We start from the raw sequence: 25907 nt of genomic DNA, 5'->3' as shown, positions 1-25907 counted from the left end.
AACTGAACAAGGTCACACTTAGTTCACATGTTGACTTGGGAATCATCGATCACGAAATTGTCAAACAGTTTCTTACTGGTACATCCTTCATGGATAACTTACATATACCTACACACTAAAAAGCTAAGCTGTATGAATACCTAAATGGTCAACTCTGTTATTCCCTAAAACTAAGACCATGTTGTATAGCACGGTGAGAGATAGTACAAATAGGTTCACTTGGATGTTTGCTGAACCTATTTTTGATTAACTATTCGTAAATAGGAATATAGACTAATATACATGTTTTTTCTTCTTCAGGAGTAGCATCGATATTAATCCCCAAACAACATTGGTCACATCATCTTTTTCAATTTCAGAAGATTCCACTTGGTTGTTGTCAGATTATTATCTCACAGGGTTAAGTAAATTACTTCCACGACAGTCAGATATTCTTAGTGGAATCCAGTCATCATCTGACAACTATGTATCACGACTAAATTTAGTGGTTAAACGATTCTCAGAATCTGTACCCTACTTAATACGAAGAATAGAAGAGCAGTTAAAAGTACGTTGACACTAACATTTTTCTATTCAACTATCCATTCATGTTGATGATTTGTGTAGTAAATGTCATTTCGAAGGATAACATTAAAAAAAGGAAAATTATGCAATAACCCAATAGTTACTTATCAGTAATATAATTAGATTACGTTGGATAGATGCAACATTGGATCCTAATGTTCATTTCTTCAGTAATACTTGAATTCAATACCAGTTGTTTTCAATACCAGAACGTTGTCCACTGGAATACTGTTTCATTTTCATAAGGTTATTATTTAGGATGATCGATTGATGTATGATTCTTTCATCAATATTTCTTTTCAAATCAATTAACTTCAGTATCTCATGCTTACTTGTTTGTGCTTACACCTCATTCGCTCGATAATACTAATACAAAATGTTTACGTATCATAATACTATTAAATTTATTCATTTGACCCCACCTAGCATATAGAATTTATAGAGAAATTAAGATTAATACTACTTTAGTACAAGCCCAGAAGCTATATATATATATATATATATATATATATATATATATATATATATATATATATATATATATGACTCTGTATTACTAAAAAACAGTAATAGAGTTCATATTCTGTCATTGAGAATAATGGCTCACAATAGCAAAAGATTACTCATATCGGTAATTATAAGTTGTAATATTTTTTAACAACTGACATTATAACCAATAGTAACTGTAGTTTTTTTGTTACGAGTGACATTTAACTAATTAGAAAGCATTCCTGTAATCATTTTTCTTAATAATAATATGTAGGCATGTATTCGTGTACTTTTGGATCCTTATAATCGATATGTAAGGAAATCAATTCAATCGTGTCATTATTCAGACTTCCAAAAAGTCGAGACTGAAGACATGGAGATAGCAGAAAAAGAGAATGAACAACCATCATCTATGGATGTTTCTGATGATGCTACCTCACATGAAATATCTTATTTAGGAGAAGATCCTTTTGCTGGTGCACCTGCATCACAAATTGTCACATCTCTAACATATCCTTCCCAAATGAAATGTAAGTTTTTGAATTGTATATATTAGTTGGTTTTATTATATTTTATGCTAATTTAATGCCCCCAAATGATCTGGTACGGTCGAGGGTGGGTAGAGTTCACTCTCTCTCTCTTGAAATACTCTCATATGGTCATAGGTATATAGTTACTGCTATGGAAGTCCTACTTACTTCCCTCTTATGGTGGGGTGTTATTCACAAAATTGAGAGGACGGAAATTAAATTTTTGGCCGTTTAATCGGGTTGTTGGGTACGGAGGATCCATCTAGGAGAGTTGGAAAACCGTGATTCCGAACCAATATTACACATGGGCTATAGGATCTTGAGGGAAAAGTGGCAACCATAGGACTGTGTCCCCTAACATTGCTCCACTGCCTTGTGGATTATACCTCTAGGCCAACGGTTCGGGGAGTGGCCCTCTAAGAAAACCATCTACTTGGGTTTGGGTGTCCGGGCAGTATCTTAGCTCACACACAAATTCAGTAGTTTGTGTGGCGCACATATATTTTGATGCCTCTTTGTAGCAATGTTTATGTGCTCAAATAAATAAGAAATCTATACTATTATTCACTCATTACTCTTAAATGTTTTGTACAATGATTCTTCGGGAAACACATTATACAGTTGTCATTGTTTCTAAGATCTGTGGTGCTGTACATTTTCCCAAAGCGAAGCAGATTATTTCCCTGTTGGAAGGGACCATTCTTAGAGCCTCTGACTTGAAAATCTAATCTATCCGGCGATTTGTGGACGTCAAAATATGCATCATCATGGGGGATCATTGGCCACCAAATGCCCTGGTACGGCCGAGAGTGGGGAGAGTCCGCTCTCCCTCTCGAAATACTCTCACATGGCCACGCGTATATAGCCTCGGCCAGGGAAGTCCTACTCATTGCCTTCTCGTGGCGGGGGTGTTGTTTACGAAAATGAGAGGACGAAAAGCGAATGTCCGGCGCTTTAACCGGATTCCAAATCAATGGTGCACATGGGCTCCAGTATCCTGCGGGAACAAAAGGCGTATGAACCAATTGTTGGTGACTGGCTTCCATGGGACTGCATCTCCTTACGATGCTCCACTGCCTTGTGGATCAGACCTTCAGGTCGAAGGCTCGGGGTGTGGCCCCCTAAGAAAACCACCTGTTTCGGTTTGGGCACCCGGTCAGTATCACAACCCTCACACATATCGAATGAGATTTGTGTTGCGCATATGTATTTGGTGCCTCCTTGTACCAATATCTATGTGTTAAAATAATAATAATAATAATAATATAATCATTGGCCACATATATCCATAAGTGATTTTCTTTGGGATCCTGTGGTTCATATGGGTCATTATTTCAGAATTAGCATATTTCCGGTGCCTTATTGTGCCAAGCGTTTTTGTATTTCAAATCAAAATCAAGCTTACGATCTATTTCTTTCGCTTTCTCACTTTGGTAAAAATATCCTAACCACAAGAAAGTAGTAAGGTATCCCTCATAAGAAGGTCGAAAGCATATGGCTTTTTGAGCGGGACCATATATAGATATTTAGTAGAATGTAATTTATTTGCCACATATTACTTTAAATTAATCTCATTTGCATAATTCAATTGGTGTCACTATCTTGAGACATCGACTTCAGTGGCTTGGACATGCTCTAAGAATGTCGTCCCAAAGAATTCCTCGTCGTGCATTATTTGTCGACTCTGGGACTGGTTGGAAAAAGCAGAGAAGTGGTCAGTGTATGACATGGTGTTGTGGTATGAAAGAAAGCTGCAAAGGACTGGCATCTGTTGGTCCTTCACAACTCCCTGGTTGGGGTCCTAGAGATGGTGCAACACAATGGCTAGAGACGTTATGAGATTATGGCTCAGAATAGAAGCCAGTGGCGATCCTGCTGTAACTTTCTTTTACTTTCTTCATAAAAAGTGGCCGTAACTTATTTAACTGAAAGAATTCTTTCTGGTCGTACCTTTCTGTTTCTCCCATTATTATTGTTATTTCACTACCATACACTAATTTGTAGTGGTTATTGTTCTTTTTTTTAAACACACCTTACATTATTTATCTCTTCCCATTCTCATTGTTATTGTGTGGCGCATATGTATCTGGTGCCCCCTTGTACCAATATTTATGTGTTCAAATAAATAAATAAATAAAATAGCATAAAGGCCACAAACTGGTTAAATGCAGTCATGACAAGTGGTAGTTTGTTCGTGTGTATTAATTCGTTATTCAAGCCATCTATTCTAGAAAAACTTATGCAGTTGATCATACTTTATACTTGGTAAATTGTGGGATTATGCAACTAGTATACTTTGTAACTTATATCCGTCTGGTTTATTCTAATAATTTGAATATAGTAGACAAGATTTATGATTCAGTATAGGATGATTTCGGTGGAATGGTGTACACTAAACTGAATAGTTTATTTGCGTAGCTTTACCAAAATAACTCTAATTTTGATGTCAACTTATTCTCTTCACATGATATTGAATAGCCTTTAAAAAATGACATCGAGATCATGTGGGTAAACATAAATACTCGGACGATAGATGGATGCTCGGTCTTCCACTCTATTGTGTTAATGCAGTTTGTAACGATCCCTAATTATCTCGTCTCGAAATCCTCAATTCACCCCCCCAAAAAAACTATAGTAAAATAAATACATCGTTGGCTCTTAAAACATGAGAATTCCAACCAGTTGGTCACAAGTTCAAATCTTATTTAACCTTCTTTCTCGAGCCTAGGTATCCTTATCGCATCACTAACCACTAAAAGACCAGATAAGCATAACGCTGATTATTACTCAGTTATCGATCAATTAGAAACATCTCAGTTGTACAGGTGGTCAACCGCGTTCCAAATAGATTAGTCATATCATCTCAGGCTGTGGGTCTGGGCAAATCGTTTTCGAATCCCACTGTGACCATCAGTCCCTTCAAAATTACGGATACCCCAGCACGAAACTTAATTTTTAAGGGTTTGCCGCTAACTACGTCCAACTTCTTAATATTTTAACAAAATGCACTTAATGTTGAGTTACTCTGACTAGGGGCCACATTACAACGTGATTGATCAAATTCGATCAACATTGAAGGATTAAGCAAACTACATTGATCACTGTCCAATGACCAATTGATTGTATTATTGATTTTTACTCATAAAGTACATGAACCAGTAATTAGATGCTCGGTTACAAATAAACATTTAATCTTAAACTGACATACACATCTTTCAAGTTGTACGTTATTCTTACTCATTCAGATTAAGATGGATAAGTACACATAATCCGGCTTGTCTTGGATATTAATAATAAATAAGCACTTGTTTTTTTCTCTTTTTGTTTAAATTGACTTTTACATTGTTCAATCTAATTTCCTTATTTTTCCGTAGCCATTTCAAAACAAGTGGGAGGAAATTCTATCTTAATGAAAAGAAACAAATCATGTCCCTCAGATGTTGGCTACTGGTCGTCGACTAATCCTATTATTGGTGATAATAAAATAATTGATAATAATAGCGCTGATAAAACTACTAGCTGCCCTTCACTTTATCATGAAATTATGATTAGTCGAAGTATACAAGGAATTAATCAATTAAAGTACTTGGCTACAATTATTAATTCTTATTGTCCTATTTCATTTGAAATGTTTAATGGAATGAACACTGATTTTACTATGGATAATGTTGAACTCCTATGCATTGCTAAAGAATTTCAAAATCTTATTCGAACAATTTCTGGTGTTTTATCCCGTTTCATTAATAAACTTATAGATGTCTTTTTGTAAGTCCAGTCTTTCTGTTATTGTTTTGTGTTTAACAATAAAAAACAACTTAATGACTTATTATGAGAGAACTCATTAAATCATGCTTTTGGATACGAAACAAAATTCATGAAGTTTTGGCTCAGTGGTTAGGATTCTCATCTTTTCTCCACTAAGTTCGAGGTTTGAATTCTCCTCTACGTACTTGATTTTGGGCAACCGGTTAGTATCACTTGCCCTCACATTTTGAATGTGGCCCGTGACTTCAAGTAATTAGTGATTGGGTTAGTGAATCAAAGTTAAAGAAGTGAAAAAAATATTCATAGAATAAAATTTGAGCACGAAAATAAATGATTCGGGATTATGGTCACCTAGTTCTGTAGTAGATTTTACCTTTGAGCATTAATTCAGAGGTAACATATTGTGAATATTCTCTGTATGAAACTGAAAATTTTTAAATAGAATCTATGACATTTCAACTTGGGGTTCTATCGGTTGATTAGTGTGGAGACCGAAAACAATAGTGTATGTTTATAATTTTACTTAGCTAAATGGGGCTAAATATATCGGTCTTACTAGGAGCTTGCCTGTAAAATGTACACCTTGGCTAGCTAAAAATAAGAGAAGATTCGTTCACATCTTCGTCATTGATCTTCATATACTTGACATGATAGGCACTGCATTCGAGTTGGAAGAAAGTTAGGGGCGGCCAAACCAAAACGTGGCATCAGTGCTTGAAGTCACTAACTTCTAATCTGAGCCATGTTGGTAGATGCAGACTACTTGGTTGGGGTTCGCGTGACTATCGTAACTAATGGTTAGAGACTGTGTGTGACATGGCTCAGAATCGATCACAATGGCGTTGATGTATGCACTCTCTGTCTTCCCTTAAACTAAGAGATTAAAGTCACTTCATATCTTTCTTTCTACGAACTAATTCTTTCTTCCTGTACTATATACTTATATGCAATCTTTCTTTTATATATTACCACCTCTGAATTAACTGCTTTTATGAATCCGGTGTTCATCTTGTTGTGTTAATGAGGTATGGCAACTTGGACCGATGCATATATGTGCCTGGTCCTACGTTATAGCTGACTGACTGACTGCATCCGAGTCTCAGTTTGAATATCAACACTAGGATGTAGGTAGATTTTTTTGGAATATGAAAAAAGCGCATCATTGATTCCAGTGTTAATCAGAATCCATATGTACTAGAAATTGTAATCAAAAGGTTATATTGAAGCGATTCGCTTCGAATTTATGTATATCATTTAGAGTCCTGAATATGAACAACGGAAAATTTCAATACCTTATTAAGACTTTCAATATTTTATATTACCAAAAAATGTTAACAGCTAGTCATATTTTCACTTTGCTTGTTGTTTGTTGTTCTTGTTATATTTTCTCTTCTCTCATTCATTATCTTGTTCAAGTCAAATAGAAGAAGGAAAAAATCCAATTTCATCATTATCAACAACATTAATACAAAATGAATTAATTGGTGACAATACTACAAATGTTGCGTGTTCAATTGATCAGTCATCTTTTAAACAATCTCAGTATACTACTTCTAAACGAAAAAATTACATTTCATCATTTTGTATTATTGTACCTTTAATTATCGAATGTTTAAACTTAGCCTCTGTATTTGCAGTTTTTATTAAAACTGATACAAATCCATTGAAAAACAAGGTTTCCAATACAGATATGAATGGAACAAACTTGTAAGTGTATTTAGTAAAATACCAATTTATTCATGTTGGTTTTCATGAATTATTTATCAATAGTTTCTCGTTAGTTCTTTATTCATTAAGTGAGCGGTGGCTCAGCGGTTGAGACGTTCTACTTTCAAACAATAAGTCTCAGGTTCGAATTCCATCCCATTTATTTTGGTTTTGAAAACCGGTTAGTATCAATAGCCCTCCTACTATAAATATGGTTCCAAGTGAAGTACAGGCATCTGTATCTGATAGTGATTCAGTAATAACAATAATATGAATTGAGTTTACACATTTATTTCCATTTTTAATATTGGTTGAACTACTACTATATTATTATTGTGTTAAGTGTTAAGTTACAATAGGACATAGGACTTAATGCTTACAAAATGTTAAGTTGAGGGTGCTTAATGACCACAATTAAACGTCATGCATAAGCATACACAGATTTTCTTGATGACACCTGACATTAAAATGAGCTAGTAGAATGAGCAATCAACTTCCTGTGTTATGAGAAAGAATTTGACAATGAGAATACGAGAACCTTGTGGAATCCTCTTCGACACTATGGAGTACTTAAGAAGATCGTCAACATCATACGGGACTCTTTTGAGGGACTGAGCTGCAAAGTTGTGCATTGAGGGCAGTTCATAGATGCATTACAAGCGAAGACCGGTGTCAGACAAGTCTGCTACCTCTTGCTTTTCTTTTTTGGTGGTCAACTGGATTATAAAGATTTCTTCTATTGTACGGGGCTGAAACTTCCAGAACTACTACAATCACCACCAAAAATGTATTATAAATAAATGTCTACGCAAGATACTCAATGTCCACCAGTCGGATACCATCAGCGACAACCTACCGTGGGAGAGGAAAAACCAACTTCCAACTGAAGAGGAAATAAAAAAAGACGTAGGTGGACAGGAAATACATTGTGAATATCATCAAACTGCATCACGAGGCAACCGCAAACTTGAAATCCTGAATGGAAACGGCCAAAGAACACACTGCGTCGACAATTAGAAGTAGATATGAAAAAGATTAGTAGAATCTGGAAAGGGTGGCCCAGGACAGTTCGATGGAGAATCCTAGTGGGTAGCCTATGCCTCACGAGGAGTAACATCTGTAAGTAAATTTAGGGTAGATCTTTACGGTAGACTGTACTATAAAGGGGGTTGTATAAAAATATACAGTGTGAACTTCGCCGTGAGAGATCTTATTTAATATTTATTTAAACACATAAACTTTGGTACAACGAGTCATCAAATACATATGCGCCACACAAATCATTTGATTTGACGCTCAAACTGAAGCATTTAGTCTTCTTAGAGGGCCACTTCCCATACTTTTGATCTGAAGGTCTAATCCACAAGGTAGTGTAGCAACGTTAGAAAACTCAGTCCCATGGTAGTCGGTGACCAACAATGGGTTGGTACACCATTTGTTCCCTTGAGATCCTGGAGTCCATGTGCACCATTGGTTTGGAATCAAGGTTTCCTAACTCCCCTAGATGGATCCTCCATATCCATCATTCTAGTTGAGGCGTCAGACATTCGCTTTTCATTCTCTCAACTCCATCAACTACTCCCCTGCCACGAAATGGCAGTGAGTAGGAATTCTCTGGCAGTGTGAATTGATAAAAAAGTAATCAACGAGGAAACTGCAGAAAGTCCATGGTTTATGGATTAGTAGCAGCAATGTAAAAATTTAAGATCACTCCTTAGTTTTTTTGTTGGCTTTTAAGATGTATTTCTGTATGTAATGTAATCTAAAACCGTAAAGTACATTCTTTATTGCTCTTGTTTTTTTAATTTTATTTTACATATATATACCTTTAGTTCTGAACTGAACACATGTTTTCCTCAACTTTTGAATTGTATTATCCTAACATCGGAGGCTTGTTTTGGTCAAGATGATGAATCAACTGATGTTATTGCGACCACAAAAAATCACTGTGGATCTTCTTTACATACTGGTATAACAAATATTATCAAGAATCGTCCTGTTGTAACCTTAAAGCCATTGATCAGTTTCCTTCGCCTATGGAGACAAATGATAGCTCAGAAGCATTGGCCTGGTGGACATTGTTGTGACCAGTGGTGGGATTTAGACGATCAAAATTTTAATTCAATAATCTTGAAAGGTAGATACTTTATTTATTGCTTAATACCTTAGTAAAAAGTGTTTTTTTTTCTGTACAAAAATATTTGTAGTCACATATTTGATTGATATTTTCTAACTCATCATCATGTGTTTACTAGTGCCTAACTCTACGAAGTAAGTTCTTGAGTTGTACTCCGAATCCATAATCATTGGCGTTCAACTAACAGCAATTGATAGGTAGCCTAAGTTACAAATTGACTGAAGTCAGAAATGTAAACCATTGGATTGGAGAATAACATGATGAAGATACATGTGTTTATACATACGTGAATATTATAATGATCAGTACATTAAAGAAAGTTGATAGTTCTATACATAAATGTAAGTGTATATGAAATATTTACAAACAAACAACAGACGAATTAAATGCTGATGTTGAGATGGTGGAGAACACCACCAAAATAAATGCTGATGTCCACTTGTACAAATTGAAGTGCAGAAAGATAAAGTGTATATAAAATATGAACTTAAAACTTAACAAGTGATATTCAGGTGTTAGAGATAATTGAACCAAGTTTTCAATGGAAAACAGTGCTGAACTGTAATCTCGGTAAAAGAAAGGTTGAAAATTCAAATCTCAACTCTATGATAAGCGTAATCAGTTAATCAATCAGGTCAGTCATTCACTTAATGTAGAACCTTTCATAAATGTGCATCCACATCAATACAATCGGATGAAATTAAGATGAGTATCAAGATAGTGGGAGTGATAGTATCGCTGAAAATATGTGAATTGGGAATAGAGGATATTTTTCAGTATGTAATAATGGATTGACAAAATAAAAAGTCTAATACAATAACGAAATTCAGGATATAGTTTTGGACAAATAATAGATACATCTAGGTTATTGTGATGGATTCTAATCTGTAGTCTGTATGTAGGAGTTTCGCATGTTACATTCTAGGTTGACAAAATTATCCTAGATAATTAGATACTATCGTTAGGCTTTGAACAATATATGGGTTTGTACCTACCAAATAAATGTTTACATGAATATTAATGGATATATTATAAATTAGAACATCGTAGTTGATATCTTTTCAGTCATATTACAGTGAATGGCTGAAAATTTTCGAAATAGTATTATTATTTGAAAATAAATTATAGATCAGATCAGCTGGCCATAACTGTTTAGAAAGTCAACATCTTCAAAGGTTAGTTCTTAAGGAAAAGTAAAGTCTTCATTCTATCATTCACTGCAGTGATAATAAAATTTCTGCGTTCTTTCTTCTGAATCATTAGTAGAGAACTGTGTCGAAAGTTATGGTGGAAGGGGGAAAATATATTGCTAGTTCCCTTAAACGTTTATCTTCATATTAGTACATTCACTATTGTATTTTTCAGGACAAAAATAATAATGATCAAATCTCTTTACTATTACTTACTTACACTTGTTACTCCGCCGACCAGCATTTTCCAACCCACTCTGTCCTGAGCCTTCTTTTCTAGTTCCATCCAATTCTTGTTCATTTTTCTCATGTCTATCTCCATTTCCCGGCGTAATGTGTTCTTTGGTCTTTCTCTTTTCCTTTGGCCTTGAGGATTCCATGTGAGGGCTTGTCTTGTGACGCAGTTGGGTGCTTTCCTCAATGTGTGTCCTATCCACTTCCAGCGCTTCTTCCTGATTTCTTCCTCCGCTGGGATCTGGTTTGTTCTCTCCCATAGTACGTTGTTACTAATAGTGTCCGGCCAACGGATCTGAAGTATTTTGCGTAGACAACTGTTAATAAACACCTGTATTTTCTGGATGATGGCTTTCGTAGTTCTCCAGGTTTCCACCTACTGCTGCTGAGGCTGCTGCCACACTGTTCGTCTTCTGCTGCATTTGTTGTTGCGTTTGGCACAGAAGCTCTTTGCTATTACAAATACTTTAATAAAATCTATTTTTTTGTTCGTAGATGTCCGTCAACAATACATTGAAAAATTATTCGGTACATCTATAAAATGTGGTCTACTTTCATTATGTTCATGGATTTATCAACTTTTGAATCAATTTAATGATTCTACACTTTTATCAAATTCATTAATTTATAACAATATTGAGTTTTATCATTCAGCAGAAATGCAAAGAATTAATTTATTGAATGAAGTAAGTTTTTTTTTGTGTGTGATCTTCTTTTTGTTTTTTATGGAAAAAGCAATGTTATGGATACTTTTACTGTTTACATTAGTACACTAATGATAATTATTCACATAACTGATTGGATTGAAATGCAATAATTAAGGAATGGATTTCACCAAACAACGTGTTGATTGATCAATCGTACAGGAAGTCAATCGCTACTTGAATAGTTCAGTGGTAACATCTTCGAATGTGAGATTGGGTAATGTGGATCTGAATGACACAGGAAGTGTCAGTTCCTTCAAGATTACAAATACATCTTAATGACGAGTACCAACTAATACGAAACCTAGGTCCAGGGTTTCTTGCAGCCTACCTCCAACAACTTGTAGTATCAAGACAATAAATACGATTACTATCTTCAGAACTTTACTTTTTGTTTAGCCACAGAAACATCAGATGATATCAAGTATATAATTGCAGAGAACAATGAATTACAATCAAAATTGCTCTTTTTATGCGATCTTAGCTGAGAATTCTATATTGTACCAAAAATATGATATTGAATAAAGTCACTAATAATAATAATAATAATAATAATAATCTGCTCATTTGAAGTTGAAAGTACAAAATGTTGAGCTGTCCACGGATATATATTGTTCACAATGTCAATCTGTTTGCAATGTTGGTTGACATGTTTCCCCACGTGCTTTATTTTTGACATATGTATTTTTCATGTTGCTATATAATGCCAGGTGACCTAGATGAATGTACATATGTAAGTTCCATGATAACATATGAACAAGGAATAAACATGAGGATGTAACGAATGATTATGATACTATACTACATCTTCATGTTTATTCCTCGTTCATATGTCCACGAAAGTAGTACCTTAACACACTAGGGAATTGGAAAACCCTGATTCCAAACCAATGGTGCACATGGACTCCAGGATCTCAAGGGAACAAATGGCGTACTAACCTATTGTTGGTCACCGACTACCACGGGACTGAGTCTTCTAAAGTTGCTACACTACCTTGTGGATTAGACCTTCAGATCAAAAGTATGGGAAGTGGCCCTCTAAGAAGACTACCTGCTTCAGTTTGGGCGTCCGAGCAGTATTCCAGCTCTCATGCAAATCAGTGACAACTGCTACTGGTCTCATTATTATTGAGTGGCACATATGCATTCGGTGCCCCCTTGTACCAATGTTTATGTTTTCAAATAAATAAATGAACAAATAAATAAACATTATACTTATAAAGTTCGCTTGATATTCTATGAATTGCATGTTACATCTCTCCATATTTTTTTATTCGTTACAATATAAATTTCTTTGTCAACTTTACAGTTTTCTGGAATGATTGCTGTGCTTACTCAACGTGAAGATATAATTTGGCCTGATAATTGTTACTGTAAACGTCAGGTAAGTAATTAATTCATTATCCACTGTTAAATGTCTTTTTAATCATGTCATGCTTTAAAAGATTTCAAATATACATACTCAAAGAGTGAATTGGTACGTTAAATAAGAAAGAAAGATTAGTTCAGCGAAGAGTTCTCTTTTCGGCGAATTCATTTTCAAAGCTGTACAATCGCAAATATGTATACTTATTTTTACAGGGTGATAATAATACTGATAATAAACTTGTGATATACATGGTGACAGTGAGGTTAAATAAACAAAGGTATTAGAAAAATTTTTTTAAAAACAAGGAAAGTTTGATAGTTAATGGCTTAGATATTCATCGGGTAAGAGTAGCTCAGCATGATAAAATAACATAAAATGTTGAAACAGAGATGAAATGTGATCGGAATGATCGTTGAAATAAAAACAAACCGGTTGGGGGTACAAGATTTGAAGGGAAGATGGAAGGTGAAGCAGGTGGCTGTAAAAGAACAAGAGTAATGAGAAAGAGAAAAATTTTAATACATTAAGACCATGGTAAAAGAAGAGGTTGTACCAGTCTCTTTTGTACACATAATTCTGGTTTTTCAAAATGTATGGCTATTGCCTCGGCAATGCAAAGAAGATGTAGTCTAATTGTCTTAGGAAGGCTTCTACTTACCTTGTAGATGACTTTGAACGCAGAGTCTGTCTTGATTGAGTGACCTGTGTTCACAAGGTGTTCGATTATAGAACTTCTTATTGAGCCGCTGCCTCCTCTTCTTAGCCACGCCGGACAATGTTCTTGAATTCTTTTGGATAAAGTACGCATCGAACGACCTATATACCTAGCTCCACAAGAGCAGGTAAATTGGTAAATGCACATTGAATTGGTCAGATGCGATAATTTATCTTTCAGATTATTGGTGAACAGTGATCGGCTGGAGAATAATATTCGCAATGTTGCTGCGAAGAATGTTCTTTTAAAGAATCTGAAATTCTCCTCTTTAAGACATATGCGGCTCTATCACCTTTGAAGTCGATGTTCATGTATAAAATTTTCTTTCCTACTGCAGTTGTTTGTGGTCTTGGCATTTTCGGTTTCATGTTCTTATCAACGAATATAGAAGGATATCCGTTTTTGATAAGTATCTCTTTTAAAAAACCCAATTCTTCCTCTACGACCTCGGGGCTACAGATTCTTCGTATTCTTGTGGCGAGAGTTATTATTAAGTTTCTTTTTTGGCTGATGGGAACCCAACTGTGGAAATTTGATAGTTGGCCATTCCACATGGGTTTCCTGTAGATAGATATTTTTAAAGTACCATCTTGTTTCCTTGTTATATCTACATCAAGGAAGTGAATATTTTGTTTGCTTTCAACTTCAATTGTGAATTTTATTGATGGGTGACAATTATTAAATGTATTTAGGAGATCACTTAAGTTACATTTGTTATCACAAATGATAAAGATATCATCCATATACCTTTTATATAAGTGGAGGTTTTCTATAATTCTTTTAAGTTGGTTGTTTTCTAAACTGGCCATGAAGCAATCTGCCAGTAATGGACCAAGTGGGGATCCCATTGCTATACCATCCTTCTGTCTATGAATTACGTCGTTGAATGTGAACTGTACATTGCAAGTACAACGTAGTAATAATTCCTTCAAATAAACCTCAGGTATCCCAATGTTTATCTCAGTATTGTTTATGTACTTGCAGATAAAATTAATGGTTTCTGTAAGTGGGACATTAGTGAATAATGATTCCACATCCAGAGATAGCATAATTTTGCCACTTACATTCACTTCTTTTATGTGGTCGATAAATTCAAAGGTATCACGTACAGAATGTTTACAAATGAGTTTTCTAACGGGTTCTAAGAGATTCGCCAACCACTTTGCTATAGGGTGGTAAGGGGATCCAGACATATCGAGAATCGGTCTAAGAGGTAGGCCAGGTTTGTGTATTTTTGGCAAACCGTATAATCGCGGTATTATCGATGCTGTTGGTCTTATGTGCTCAAATACCTGTTCGTTGATTAACTGCTCTTTTTCATTTTCTTAAGGACGTCAATTAGTTGCTTTTCTATAATTTCAGTCTTGTTTTTCTCATTGTTGGGTTTTGAGAATTTGGTGTCATCTGATAACAACGTTGCCATTTTTTCAACATAATCCTTGCGATCTAGCAGCACTAAACCAGCACCTTTATCTGGACGTGTTATGATCAAGTCTTTATTATTTCTAAGTAGTTTTATCTGATTTCTATGTTCTTTTGTTAGTAGACTTTTGCCTGTTACTTTTGTGCTAATATATTGGTTGCAGCTGTCAAGAAGAGTAGATTTGAAACGTTGGAATTCTTGATCAGAGATTGGATTAAGACCATTTGTTTGTTTGATTAAGTTTTCGAATTGAACATGTGTGTTGATTTTGTTAACTTTTTCATGTTCACACATTCAAGCAACTAATTGACGTCCTTAAGAAAATGAAAAAAGAGCAGTTAATCAACGAACAGGTATTTGAGCACATAAGACCAACAGCATCGATAATACCGCGATTATACGGTTTGCCAAAAATACACAAACCTGGCCTACCTCTTAGACCGATTCTCGATATGTCTGGATCCCCTTACCACCCTATAGCAAAGTGGTTGGCGAATCTCTTAGAACCCGTTAGAAAACTCATTTGTAAACATTCTGTACGTGATACCTTTGAATTTATCGACCACATAAAAGAAGTGAATGTAAGTGGCAAAATTATGCTATCTCTGGATGTGGAATCATTATTCACTAATGTCCCACTTACAGAAACCATTAATTTTATCTGCAAGTACATAAACAATACTGAGATAAACATTGGGATACCTGAGGTTTATTTGAAGGAATTATTACTACGTTGTACTTGCAATGTACAGTTCACATTCAACGACGTAATTCATAGACAGAAGGATGGTATAGCAATGGGATCCCCACTTGGTCCATTACTGGCAGATTGCTTCATGGCCAGTTTAGAAAACAACCAACTTAAAAGAATTATAGAAAACCTCCACTTATATAAAAGGTATATGGATGATATCTTTATCATTTGTGATAACAAATGTAACTTAAGTGATCTCCTAAATACATTTAATAATTGTCACCCATCAATAAAATTCACAATTGAAGTTGAAAGCAAACAAAATATTCACTTCCTTGATGTAGATATAACAAGGAAACAAGATGGTACTTTAAAAAGATCTATCTACAGGAAACCCATGTGGAATGGCCAACTATCAAATTTCCACAGTTGGGTTCCCATCGGCCAAAAAAGAAACTTAATAATAACTCTCGCCACAAGAATACGAAGAATCTGTAGCCCCGAGGTCGTAGAGGAAGAATTGGGTTTTTAAAAGAGATACTTATCAAAAACGGATATCCTTCTATATTCGTTGATAAGAACATGAAACCGAAAATGCCAAGACCACAAACAACTGCAGTAGGAAAGAAAATTTTATACATGAACATCGACTTCAAAGGTGATAGAGCCGCATATGTCTTAAAGAGGAGAATTTCAGATTCTTTAAAAAGAACATCTTTCGCAGCAAAATTGCGAATATTATTCTCCAGCCGATCACTGTTCACCAATAATCTGAAAGATAAATTATCGCATCTGACCAATTCAATGTGCATTTACCAATTTACCTGCTCTTGTGGAGCTAGGTATATAGGTCGTTCGATGCGTACTTTATCCAAAAGAATTCAAGAACATTGTCCGGCGTGGCTAAGAAGAGGAGGCAGCGGCTCAATAAGAAGTTCTATAATCGAACACCTTGTGAACACAGGTCACTCAATCAAGACAGACTCTGCGTTCAAAGTCATCTACAAGGTAAGTAGAAGCCTTCCTAAGACAATTAGACTACATCTTCTTTGCATTGCCGAGGCAATAGCCATACATTTTGAAAAACCAGAATTATGTGTACAAAAGAGACTGGTACAACCTCTTCTTTTACCATGGTCTTAATGTATTAAAATTTTTCTCTTTCTCATTACTCTTGTTCTTTTACAGCCACCTGCTTCACCTTCCATCTTCCCTTCAAATCTTGTACCCCCAACCGGTTTGTTTTTATTTCAACGATCATTCCGATCACATTTCATCTCTGTTTCAACATTTTATGTTATTTTATCATGCTGAGCTACTCTTACCCGATGAATATCTAAGCCATTAACTATCAAACTTTCCTTGTTTTTAAAAAAAATTTTTCTAATACCTTTGTTTATTTAACCTCACTGTCACCATGTATATCACAAGTTTATTATCAGTATTATTATCACCCTGTAAAAATAAGTATACATATTTGCGATTGTACAGCTTTGAAAATGAATTCGCCGAAAAGAGAACTCTTCGCTGAACTAATCTTTCTTTCTTATTTCATGTCATAATGGGTGTATTCTGTTTATTAATAAATTGGTGTGTTAACTGTTGTTTATCATTTACATACATTATTGACGGAAAAGTAACTTATCATTATTACATCGGTAGTAAAGTTGAAATTGTGGCTAGGGGCGAAATCCAACACTCGCATTTCGTCTTGTATGTGACTAGCCAGTCGTATGTACTTGCATCCCATTTATTTCCACACTGAGAATCGAACTTAGAATCTTCCGCTCTTAACGCCAACGCATTATTCAATGAATTACTGGATGCAGATAATTGGTAACTTGTCTAGTGAATACGGAGCCATATATATAAGGGTTTACATTTTTCCATTGATATAATTGGGGTGTATTTTATCAGTCTCTGTTGGCGTCTGTTCATCTTTTATAGATTGGACCGATATCGTCTTTAGTTACAAGTTTTTGGTCGACTTGGATTTATAACTTGTAATTAAAGCCAATATCACAACAATCCTTACAGAATGCATTGATTTCAACAAAGATTGATAAAATACTAGTCAATGTAACGAATATGGAATAATCCAAATATTTACAGATTAAATTAAAATTTATACCCCATTGCACAAGTGAGTGGATATGTAAACTCAGTAGCTAGGCGGATAACACTTTAGCGTTTGTATTGAACATTACTGGTCTGGAGTCCTGGGGTGAACATCAACCCTTAAATGCAGGTACATCTAGCTGCAAAGTCCTAAAAAGTTCCATGACTTTCTGGTGATTGCCTGTTACCACATAAATAACTTTACAATGGTTACTACAGATTGGTCAGTTAATGCTGAATATCTCAACTCCACAGGAGTTCAATTACGAAAATAACGTACGCTTGATTGGTCACTGAGTAGTGAACCATGTTATATTAGTCCAATCCTTTATTTCTGATTAAATTTTATTAAGTTACAATGTCAGCAATAGTTTAATTCATTCGACAAAACCGAGTTGCAGGATGTCCAGCTGACTATTTCCAATGTAACTAATACGTCTTGATAGTATGTGTAAAATAAGATAAAACCTAGGTACCAGAGCTTTCTACTGTCTACATTTAAACCATCTAACATGTTTTCAAGTAGATGCAATGCTTTAACTGAAAATTATTCTTAACCTTAAAATTTTGAAAATGTATTTTAATACAATAATTTATCATGAAGTCCTGAAAATCTTCTCTAAGAAAGAGTTAAAAAGAAAATGTTTAAGATGCAACGAAGGGATATTTGTCACCGAGACAAGGAAAGATTAATAACCATCTCCTTTTGAACACATAAGTCAGGTTTTTGACGCCTGGTAGAAATGGCTTCAGCAAACTTCAGAAGACTAGTGTTTGGCTGCTTACTAATCACCTTGAAAGATTGCAAGGTATCGACTTAATGTTCTGTATCCAGAAGATGTTCGGTAATTGCACTGTTTGGAGTCTTTCTTTCTCTTGTTCTGAGGCTTTTTGGAACATGCTCAAAAAGTCTAACATATGCCCTCCTTTCTGTTCAGCTAATGTAGCTCCTTTGGCAGGTACACGTAAATTCATGAATACAGTTGGAGGTAACACGAAAGGGGTGATTGTCAACCTTTGATTGAGTTATTGAACATGTTGTTTTATACAGAATTAATTAGTTTTGCTGCCGGATAAGTTCTGGCTAATGCAGTGTTGAGTCTCCTGTTGATTGTGTTTGCGACAGCATCACCTTTGAAGTTGAAATTTATAGATGTTGGTTTTTTATTGACCGTAACCACTTCTGTCTTGTTTTCTTTAGTTTTCTCTTTATATTCGTCAATAAATTTCTGTGGGTAACAGTTGTCTCTTACGCATTTTTCAACGTTCATCAATTCTTCTTCCAGTTTGTCGATGGTACATATCCTTTCTACCCTATAAAATAGTGTTTTAACCCATTCCTTCTTGTAACTGATTGGACAGAAATTACCGAAATTCAGGAAAAGGCCATCCTAAGTACTTTTTCGATAAACTGAACGTTGAACTGTCCCGTCTTCTCTACGTTTTGTGGCAATATCAAGAAAGTGGAACTTGTCATTCTGTTCGTGTTCGATAGTGAATTGTATGTTAGGATGAGGATTATTAAAGAGTTCTAACAGGTGGATTGCATGCTTTTTTTGTTACAGACAATAAACTTGTCATAAACATATCTAGAGTATTCTATCGTTTCGCTGATTGTCTGTTTAAGCACCATGTTTTCAAGATACCCTATAAAAAATATCTGCCATAATTGGACCTAATGGACTTCCCATTGCTACGCCATCGATTTGACGATATATACTGTCGTTAAACTGAAATTGAACGTCTGTTGTACACATTAGTAGTAGTTTTTTGAATTCTTGGGCTAGTAAAGATAGATCATAATTCTAACAAATTATATCAATAGTTTCAAGAAGTGATGTAAGACAGTTCGCGATAATCTTTTCCCACTGACTATTGTTCTTATTTTTAGTCTATTATTTATTCATTTATTGTGTCTCAGTGTTACATTTTCTGTTGTTACGTGAATAGATTTGTTCTATCACAATTTCAACATTTTTAGATATGTACTCTTTTTGTTAAGTTCTTAACTTCTCCCTCTTCAATCATATAAATGATTAGTGTTTATAGTGTTGTGTGTTAATTGTCTGAACTATCTAGTTCACATAGATAGAATCCAATTGTTCAAAATTATCATAAGCTATGAAAATAAAACAAAAACCCAGTGCAAATTTACCTACCTTCTATCTTAATCTATGAGCAACTTTTTTCTTTCAAATAATAATTATTTTCAGAAGGGGTTTTGTGGAGATTGTAGTAATTTCAAAAGTTGAGATCATGAGTCAATTGAAGCTAAACCACCATGGAAAACCTGAAATCACTGGACGGCCGTTTCGTCCTATTGTGGGACTCCTCAGCAGTGCGCATCCACGATCCCGCCTCGTGGGATTCGAACCCCGGACCTATCAGTCTCGCGCCAAACACTTAACGAACTAGACCACTGAGCCGGCATCTAACGGTGTTAATGTCTAACTTCAACTAATCCAGGAAATTGAGCGACCCATCCACCATTGTCATCAGTGAGTTACTACCTCACAACTGACCCGGTTGAACTCCACCGGTCACTGCTTCTCACTAGAACTCCAGGATTATATCTCTTGAAACCAGTCACTAGTGAGCATATGTTGATTAGTATCAGAAGGGGTTCAATTGACTCATGATCTCAACTCGTGAAATAATTATTTTCTTTGGAATTATGTGTGCATTAAAGTAGTTTTTCGTATTTCTGTGTATAAATTTCTTTTTCTTTCTTTCTTCCTTTCTTTTTTTTTGTCCGACAGGTTTATTCAACATTAGTTTATTTAGCAACTAATCCATTACAAACATTATTAACTATTCCTACTAGTTTATTATCAACATCATTAATTCATCATCAATCTACATTTACATATTATATATTATTAATGAAACAAAAATATTGTTTACTTGCTTTTGGTCAATTAACACGTGCTTTAATTGGATTATTATGGAGACATGGTGATCAATGTTTTCAATCATACACTGATTGTTTACCAGATTATTTTTGTTTAATTACTAATTTATCACGTTGGTTTCAATATACCAATCGTATACAATTAGTAGGAAATGATAGTTATCACCATGAATTGAATCATTCATTTAATCTTAATAATAATAATAATTTCACATTAAGACCTGAATTAATTGAGGAATTGTATGATTTCGAGTCTGGATTAGAAACTCCATCAAATTCAAATGTTTTTTGATCTTGTTTTTTTCTTCCCCATCATCTAAAATACATCATTGTTCAATTTTGTACATTTTGTAAATAAGTTTGTTATTGTTCTGTAATGTTTTTTTCTTTTTTGTTTTCATTCTGTATAGATCATTACTTCTCTTCTTCATTTCTTTTGAACACTTTCCCCCCCTCCACAAATGATCGTTCTGTTTACCTCCTGATGTAGTGAATTGTTCAATTCTCTTTGTTTATTTTACATTGCATTTCGTTTCCTCTTTGTTTTCAGAGAGAGATAGAGAGAAACAACAACATACTGTTCTGTAAATATTATTGAGTAAAATTACTTGTGATTTTGTAACGTGTAGTTTTTATTTTACCTTTCTGATTAGTTTGTTGTTGTGAATCCAAGAGTAACGTTGTTTATTAATCAACCTCTAAAAAGGGTTAAATATTTATCAAAAAGAATTTTTACCATGTTAATAATTATTTATTTTGGGGATTGATGTTAGTGGACACGGAGGGTCCACCTAGGGGAGCTAGAAAACCCTGGTTCCAAACTAATGTTGCACATGGGCTCCAGTATCCTGAAGGAAAAAATGGTGTATGAACCAATCGTTAGTCACCGGCTATCATTGGACTGCATCTCCTAACGTTGCTCCACTGCCTTGTGGACCAGACCTTTAAGTCAAAGGCTCTGGGTGTGGCCCCCTAAGAAAACCACCTGCTTGGGTTTGGGCACCCGAGCAGTATTCCAGCCCTCATATAAATCGAATGATTTATGTGGCGCACATATATTTGGTGCCTCCTTGTACCAATATTTATGTGTTTAAATAAATAAATAAAAAAGGATTGATGTTAACCCTGGGGCTTTTAATGCTTATCAATTATGTTGTGACGAATACATTTCGGTGATATTTTTCCCATTCATTTAGTGGGTGATTGCTGTCGATTCAAGTGTAATTTTCATTAAAGATTTCATTTTTGAAGCTGTAACTTTTATTATATTTGTGCTTTTAATTTGGCATGTGTCAGACATGTCCGGAATTTTCCTAGAAATAGTTTCGGATAACTTCATCCTTTTGAAGTGAAATCCTCCGAAGAGAATTACACTTTTCCATAATGCATATCCACTAAATGAATGTAAAAATAACCAAAAATGCTGGATATTACACAACTGGTGAGCATTTAAAACTTCGCGGACAATCTGAGCGTTTTGTTAAAATGTATATGGTGGATTTTTGGACGGTTTTAATTTTACGGTCTGTTATTTTTTGAGGAAGCTATGGTTTAGGAGGTGACAGTTCTCGGTTTTCAACTACTAGGTTCCAGGTTCGGATATTACGATATATACTGCAGTTTGGGCAGCTGGGCGGTCTTACTAGACCCCACACCTAAAGTATGGTTCAAAATTGACTTAAAAGCACTCATTCCAGTCAATAGCTGAAGAATGATAGCAAATAAGGAGTCAGTAAACAGGATTTTATTTAGGACACCACTCATTACGTCATATGGGATCACTTCCTAGAGGATATAGGATTTTGAATAGATATCTATCCTTCATCTCATCAGTCAAAAGTTTAGAATAGCAAAAAAACATTGTTTAAATTTCTGGGTATATTTTCTTTTGACAGCTAATTTCTGTGCAAGCCCGTTGTTCGATCGACGTGATTATCTTTCCAGTTACGTTTCACAGACTATGTTTGATAAATCCATTTAAAAAACTCAACATATATATAAGTTTTTTCAATATGGGCTTATTGAGGTTGTTGAACTTCATCGAAGTCATGAACCGATCTGTGTCCAATGCTTTCAGTGGAATATTTGAATGTTATTTACAATGCAAATGTATCGTAACGTGTACGTGAAATTTGTCAATATAACTCATCCATCATCAAGTTAGTGTTTATGTACTCGAATCTGCACCCAACCGTTTCTGTGAAGGCTGATGATATCCAGCTATCGAATTAGAATTAGCTAGTTTGGATTCAAAATCATGACATATTTGTTAAAAACTGCACACACTACTAATACTTTATTGGTCAATTAAGATACTATTTTATAAGAACTTTCGTCTAAATTTGATCGAATAGTTTCATAGTATTTGGGTGTCGAGTTGATGCGAGACATTAAACAGGAAGAATGTTGTATTTGTAAAATCTCAGCGAATGAATTTGAAGTAAATATCATATTTCCTTGAAAAAGCATGTATCAGATTGTCAGGCGAAACGTTGGATTTCAAATTCATTCGCTGAAATTTTACAAATACATTTTTCCTCTTTATGATATTATTTTGTTAAAGTTGATTATATTTTGTTCTATGTAATAAGGATTGTTTCAACTCAACATTATCCTTTTATGTTAATATGTAGATTCCATTCAAACTTGAATAATACCCATGCGTTTTCAAGTTTGCTATCTGTGTTCCTTTCACTCAAATATCTTTAAATGTTATGTGGTTGGAGTTGATAAGGATCACTCAGAATCAGAGATATATCAACTGAGCTATTCAAGTATTGGTTGACATCCTATAGGATTAAGCAGACATAGCATTGTTTACTGTTCACTGATCAAGCAATGCTATCTCTGACATCTGTTCATTCGGGTTCGAATCCCGCGAGCGGGATCGTGGATACGCACTGCTGAAGAGTCCCACAATAGGACGAAACGGCCATTCAGTGCTTCCAGGTTTCCAATCGTAGTCTAACATCAATCGGTTCATGATCTCAATCAAAAACTTAACAATCTCCACAACCCCTATACTAACAATATTACAGTTGGATTGCTTATTATACTAATATTATTTAATTTTATCGAATTGTAGTAATATTGGTTATGGAAAGAAATCGTATAGCTTTAACGTTTTGCGATATGGGTGTAGTGAAATTTGGTAAATATCAATTGAAATCAGGTATAATCTCTCCAATCTATGTTGATTTACGAATTCTTATTTCTTCACCTAAATTTATGGTGAGTTCTGTTTTATTTACTGTCATCTATATCAGGTTATTTTATTCATAAAATAAATATAATATCACTGTTTGAAATCATGAGTCAATTGAAGCTAGACCACCATGGAAAACCTGGAAGCACTGGACTCCTCAGCAGTGCGCATCCACGAATTCGCGCCCCGCGAGATCCGAACCCAGGACCTATCAGTCTCGCACCAGGCGCTTAACCGACCAGACCACTGATTCGGTATCCAACGGTGTTGATGTGTAACTTCAACCAATCCACGAAGTTGCGCCACCGTACACCATTGTAGTATTATAGTATTATTATATAAGGGATTCATATTTTTACTATTGTTAATATTCAGAACTGAGTTGATCAGTCTCTGTTTGTATGTAGATCACTTTGGATGCATATCTTGTTGTTTAGAATTAAAATTTTATTTTGAAAATGCCTGGTAGAGTAATTTATATTGCATGTAAGCGGTAATAATTCCTAGCTGTGATTCGTACATGGATGCCACAAATCTCTTTCTTTTTATACTCTCATCTATTTCAGGAAACTATCTTGCAAGAAAGATTTTTTGTTAACAATCAAAATAAATTGATTTATCCAAACATTATTAAAGTATCAATATGTGCAGAATGATTTTGAAAGTAGGTTGAACATTTAGCGGGACTTAAAAGAATCAGTGAACAATACTAAAATAATGTCTGTTATTTAAATTTACAAAATGAAAGTGACCAAATAATCAAGTGAGGAAGTAATTTTCTAAGAATTTAACATTCCTAACACAAGAGTTCGACACTTTCGTTTCCTGGTTATATAAAACTCATCAGCTTAAAGTACATTCATCTCACTTTTACTGTTACATATTCGTGAATATCATCAAGGAAAGAATTTTCCACCTTCACCGACTAATATACATATATTCTGTATGTAGTGATTGTCATCCTAAATATCAGTGATGGATAAATGCAAACTTGATGACTTTTGACGTTAAGTGGTTGGAGATAATTGGCAAGAAGCTGTGAACCTAGATTTCATGCTAGTTTGGGTTCTTCAGGAAGGTTTACCTGCAATCTTGAAAGAGCTGATTGTGACCGTAGGATTTGATCCTGCTTCATCCTATTTAATAGCCCTAAATGTCACCATTTGCGCATTCGAGCTACCACTGACCTGTACGACTAAGATATTTACACTTATATGTCATTGTGTAGTAAGTAATGTCATGTTTGTCTAGTCCCTTGGTGTTGATCAGTCGAACGACAGTTAACATGAAACCCATATTCAGGGTCTGCTACTGATTATCTCCAACCATTCGGCATCAAAACGCAGAACATAGGATATTTGGTCACTTGGACTAGCAGCAACATGTGCAACTTGATCGACAGAATTCAATCAACATTAAGGGATCAATATGCCATTGATTACGTTTTACTAATCGATCAATGTAAATCTTATGACCAATTATATATACATCAGTATGTTAAAAACAAAATTTCCTTATGAGAAAAACTTAATATATGGATAGCTGCTTTCGTCAAAACACATATGAATGTCTATTAACTAACAATTTCGGTCGTGACAACACATGATTTTATCATTTAATGCAAGTGCAAAGCTAGTTTTTGTCACCAGTTTCAGCTAGAAAGTAATTAAAAACAAAAGTGATAGCGGACGAATTCTTTGTCCTAACTTGAGATTTCTAGACACTGAACGGCTATCCTTGTTCATGAGATCTAACGCGGGACTTTAAACTTACTATGTAGTGGTTTGGATTATCCCCTTGCTGATATTTTGACCGAAATCTGATCATTCCTGCTTAGCATATGTACATCTTGTGCAGATTGCTTCAATGTAGCCAATATGATGACCCAAGCCATTACATATTAAATTAAAATCCATACCCCGCTGCACAAGTCAACGACTACCTGGACTCAGTAGCTGAGTGGATCTTTATGGTACTGGCCTGGAATCCAGGGGTGAAATCATGTGTACCTGGCTAATGAGCCCCAAATGGGACGAAACGCGGATCATCTATTTCACTGCTACTCACATTCCATCTATTTATTTTTATGACCAATTGTCTTTTTCGTTATTTTTCTTTATAAATAAAAGAGTATTCTGACTAGATTTATTTA

General features: G+C 34.9%; 1 protein-coding gene across 2 annotated transcripts in view; it reads left to right on the top strand.

Annotated features, from left to right (window-relative positions):
• MS3_00007247 (uncharacterized protein) overlaps positions 1-25907 on the top strand; it is a 50995-nt gene that overhangs the window by 6146 nt on the left and 18942 nt on the right. The window contains exons 7-14 of one of the 2 annotated variants that reach the window (XM_051215505.1): positions 301-547; positions 1328-1583; positions 4958-5348; positions 6765-7055; positions 8888-9192; positions 11112-11302; positions 12630-12704; positions 20399-21571. In XM_051215505.1, coding sequence (XP_051066015.1) covers positions 301-547; positions 1328-1583; positions 4958-5348; positions 6765-7055; positions 8888-9192; positions 11112-11302; positions 12630-12704; positions 20399-20842 — 2200 coding nt within the window. In that variant the 3' untranslated portion in view covers positions 20843-21571. Of the gene's footprint in view, positions 1-300; positions 548-1327; positions 1584-4957; positions 7056-8887; positions 9193-11111; positions 11303-12629; positions 12705-20398; positions 21572-23635; positions 23782-25907 lie in introns of those variants that run through there. The other variant, XM_051215504.1, reaches the window with a different exon arrangement.

Source organism: Schistosoma haematobium, chromosome 4, assembly GCF_000699445.3.
Source record: "Schistosoma haematobium chromosome 4, whole genome shotgun sequence".
NCBI lineage: Eukaryota > Metazoa > Platyhelminthes > Trematoda > Strigeidida > Schistosomatidae > Schistosoma > Schistosoma haematobium.
The sequence above is the reverse complement of the archived record's forward strand: the minus strand, read 5'-3'. Positions and strand labels throughout refer to the sequence as shown.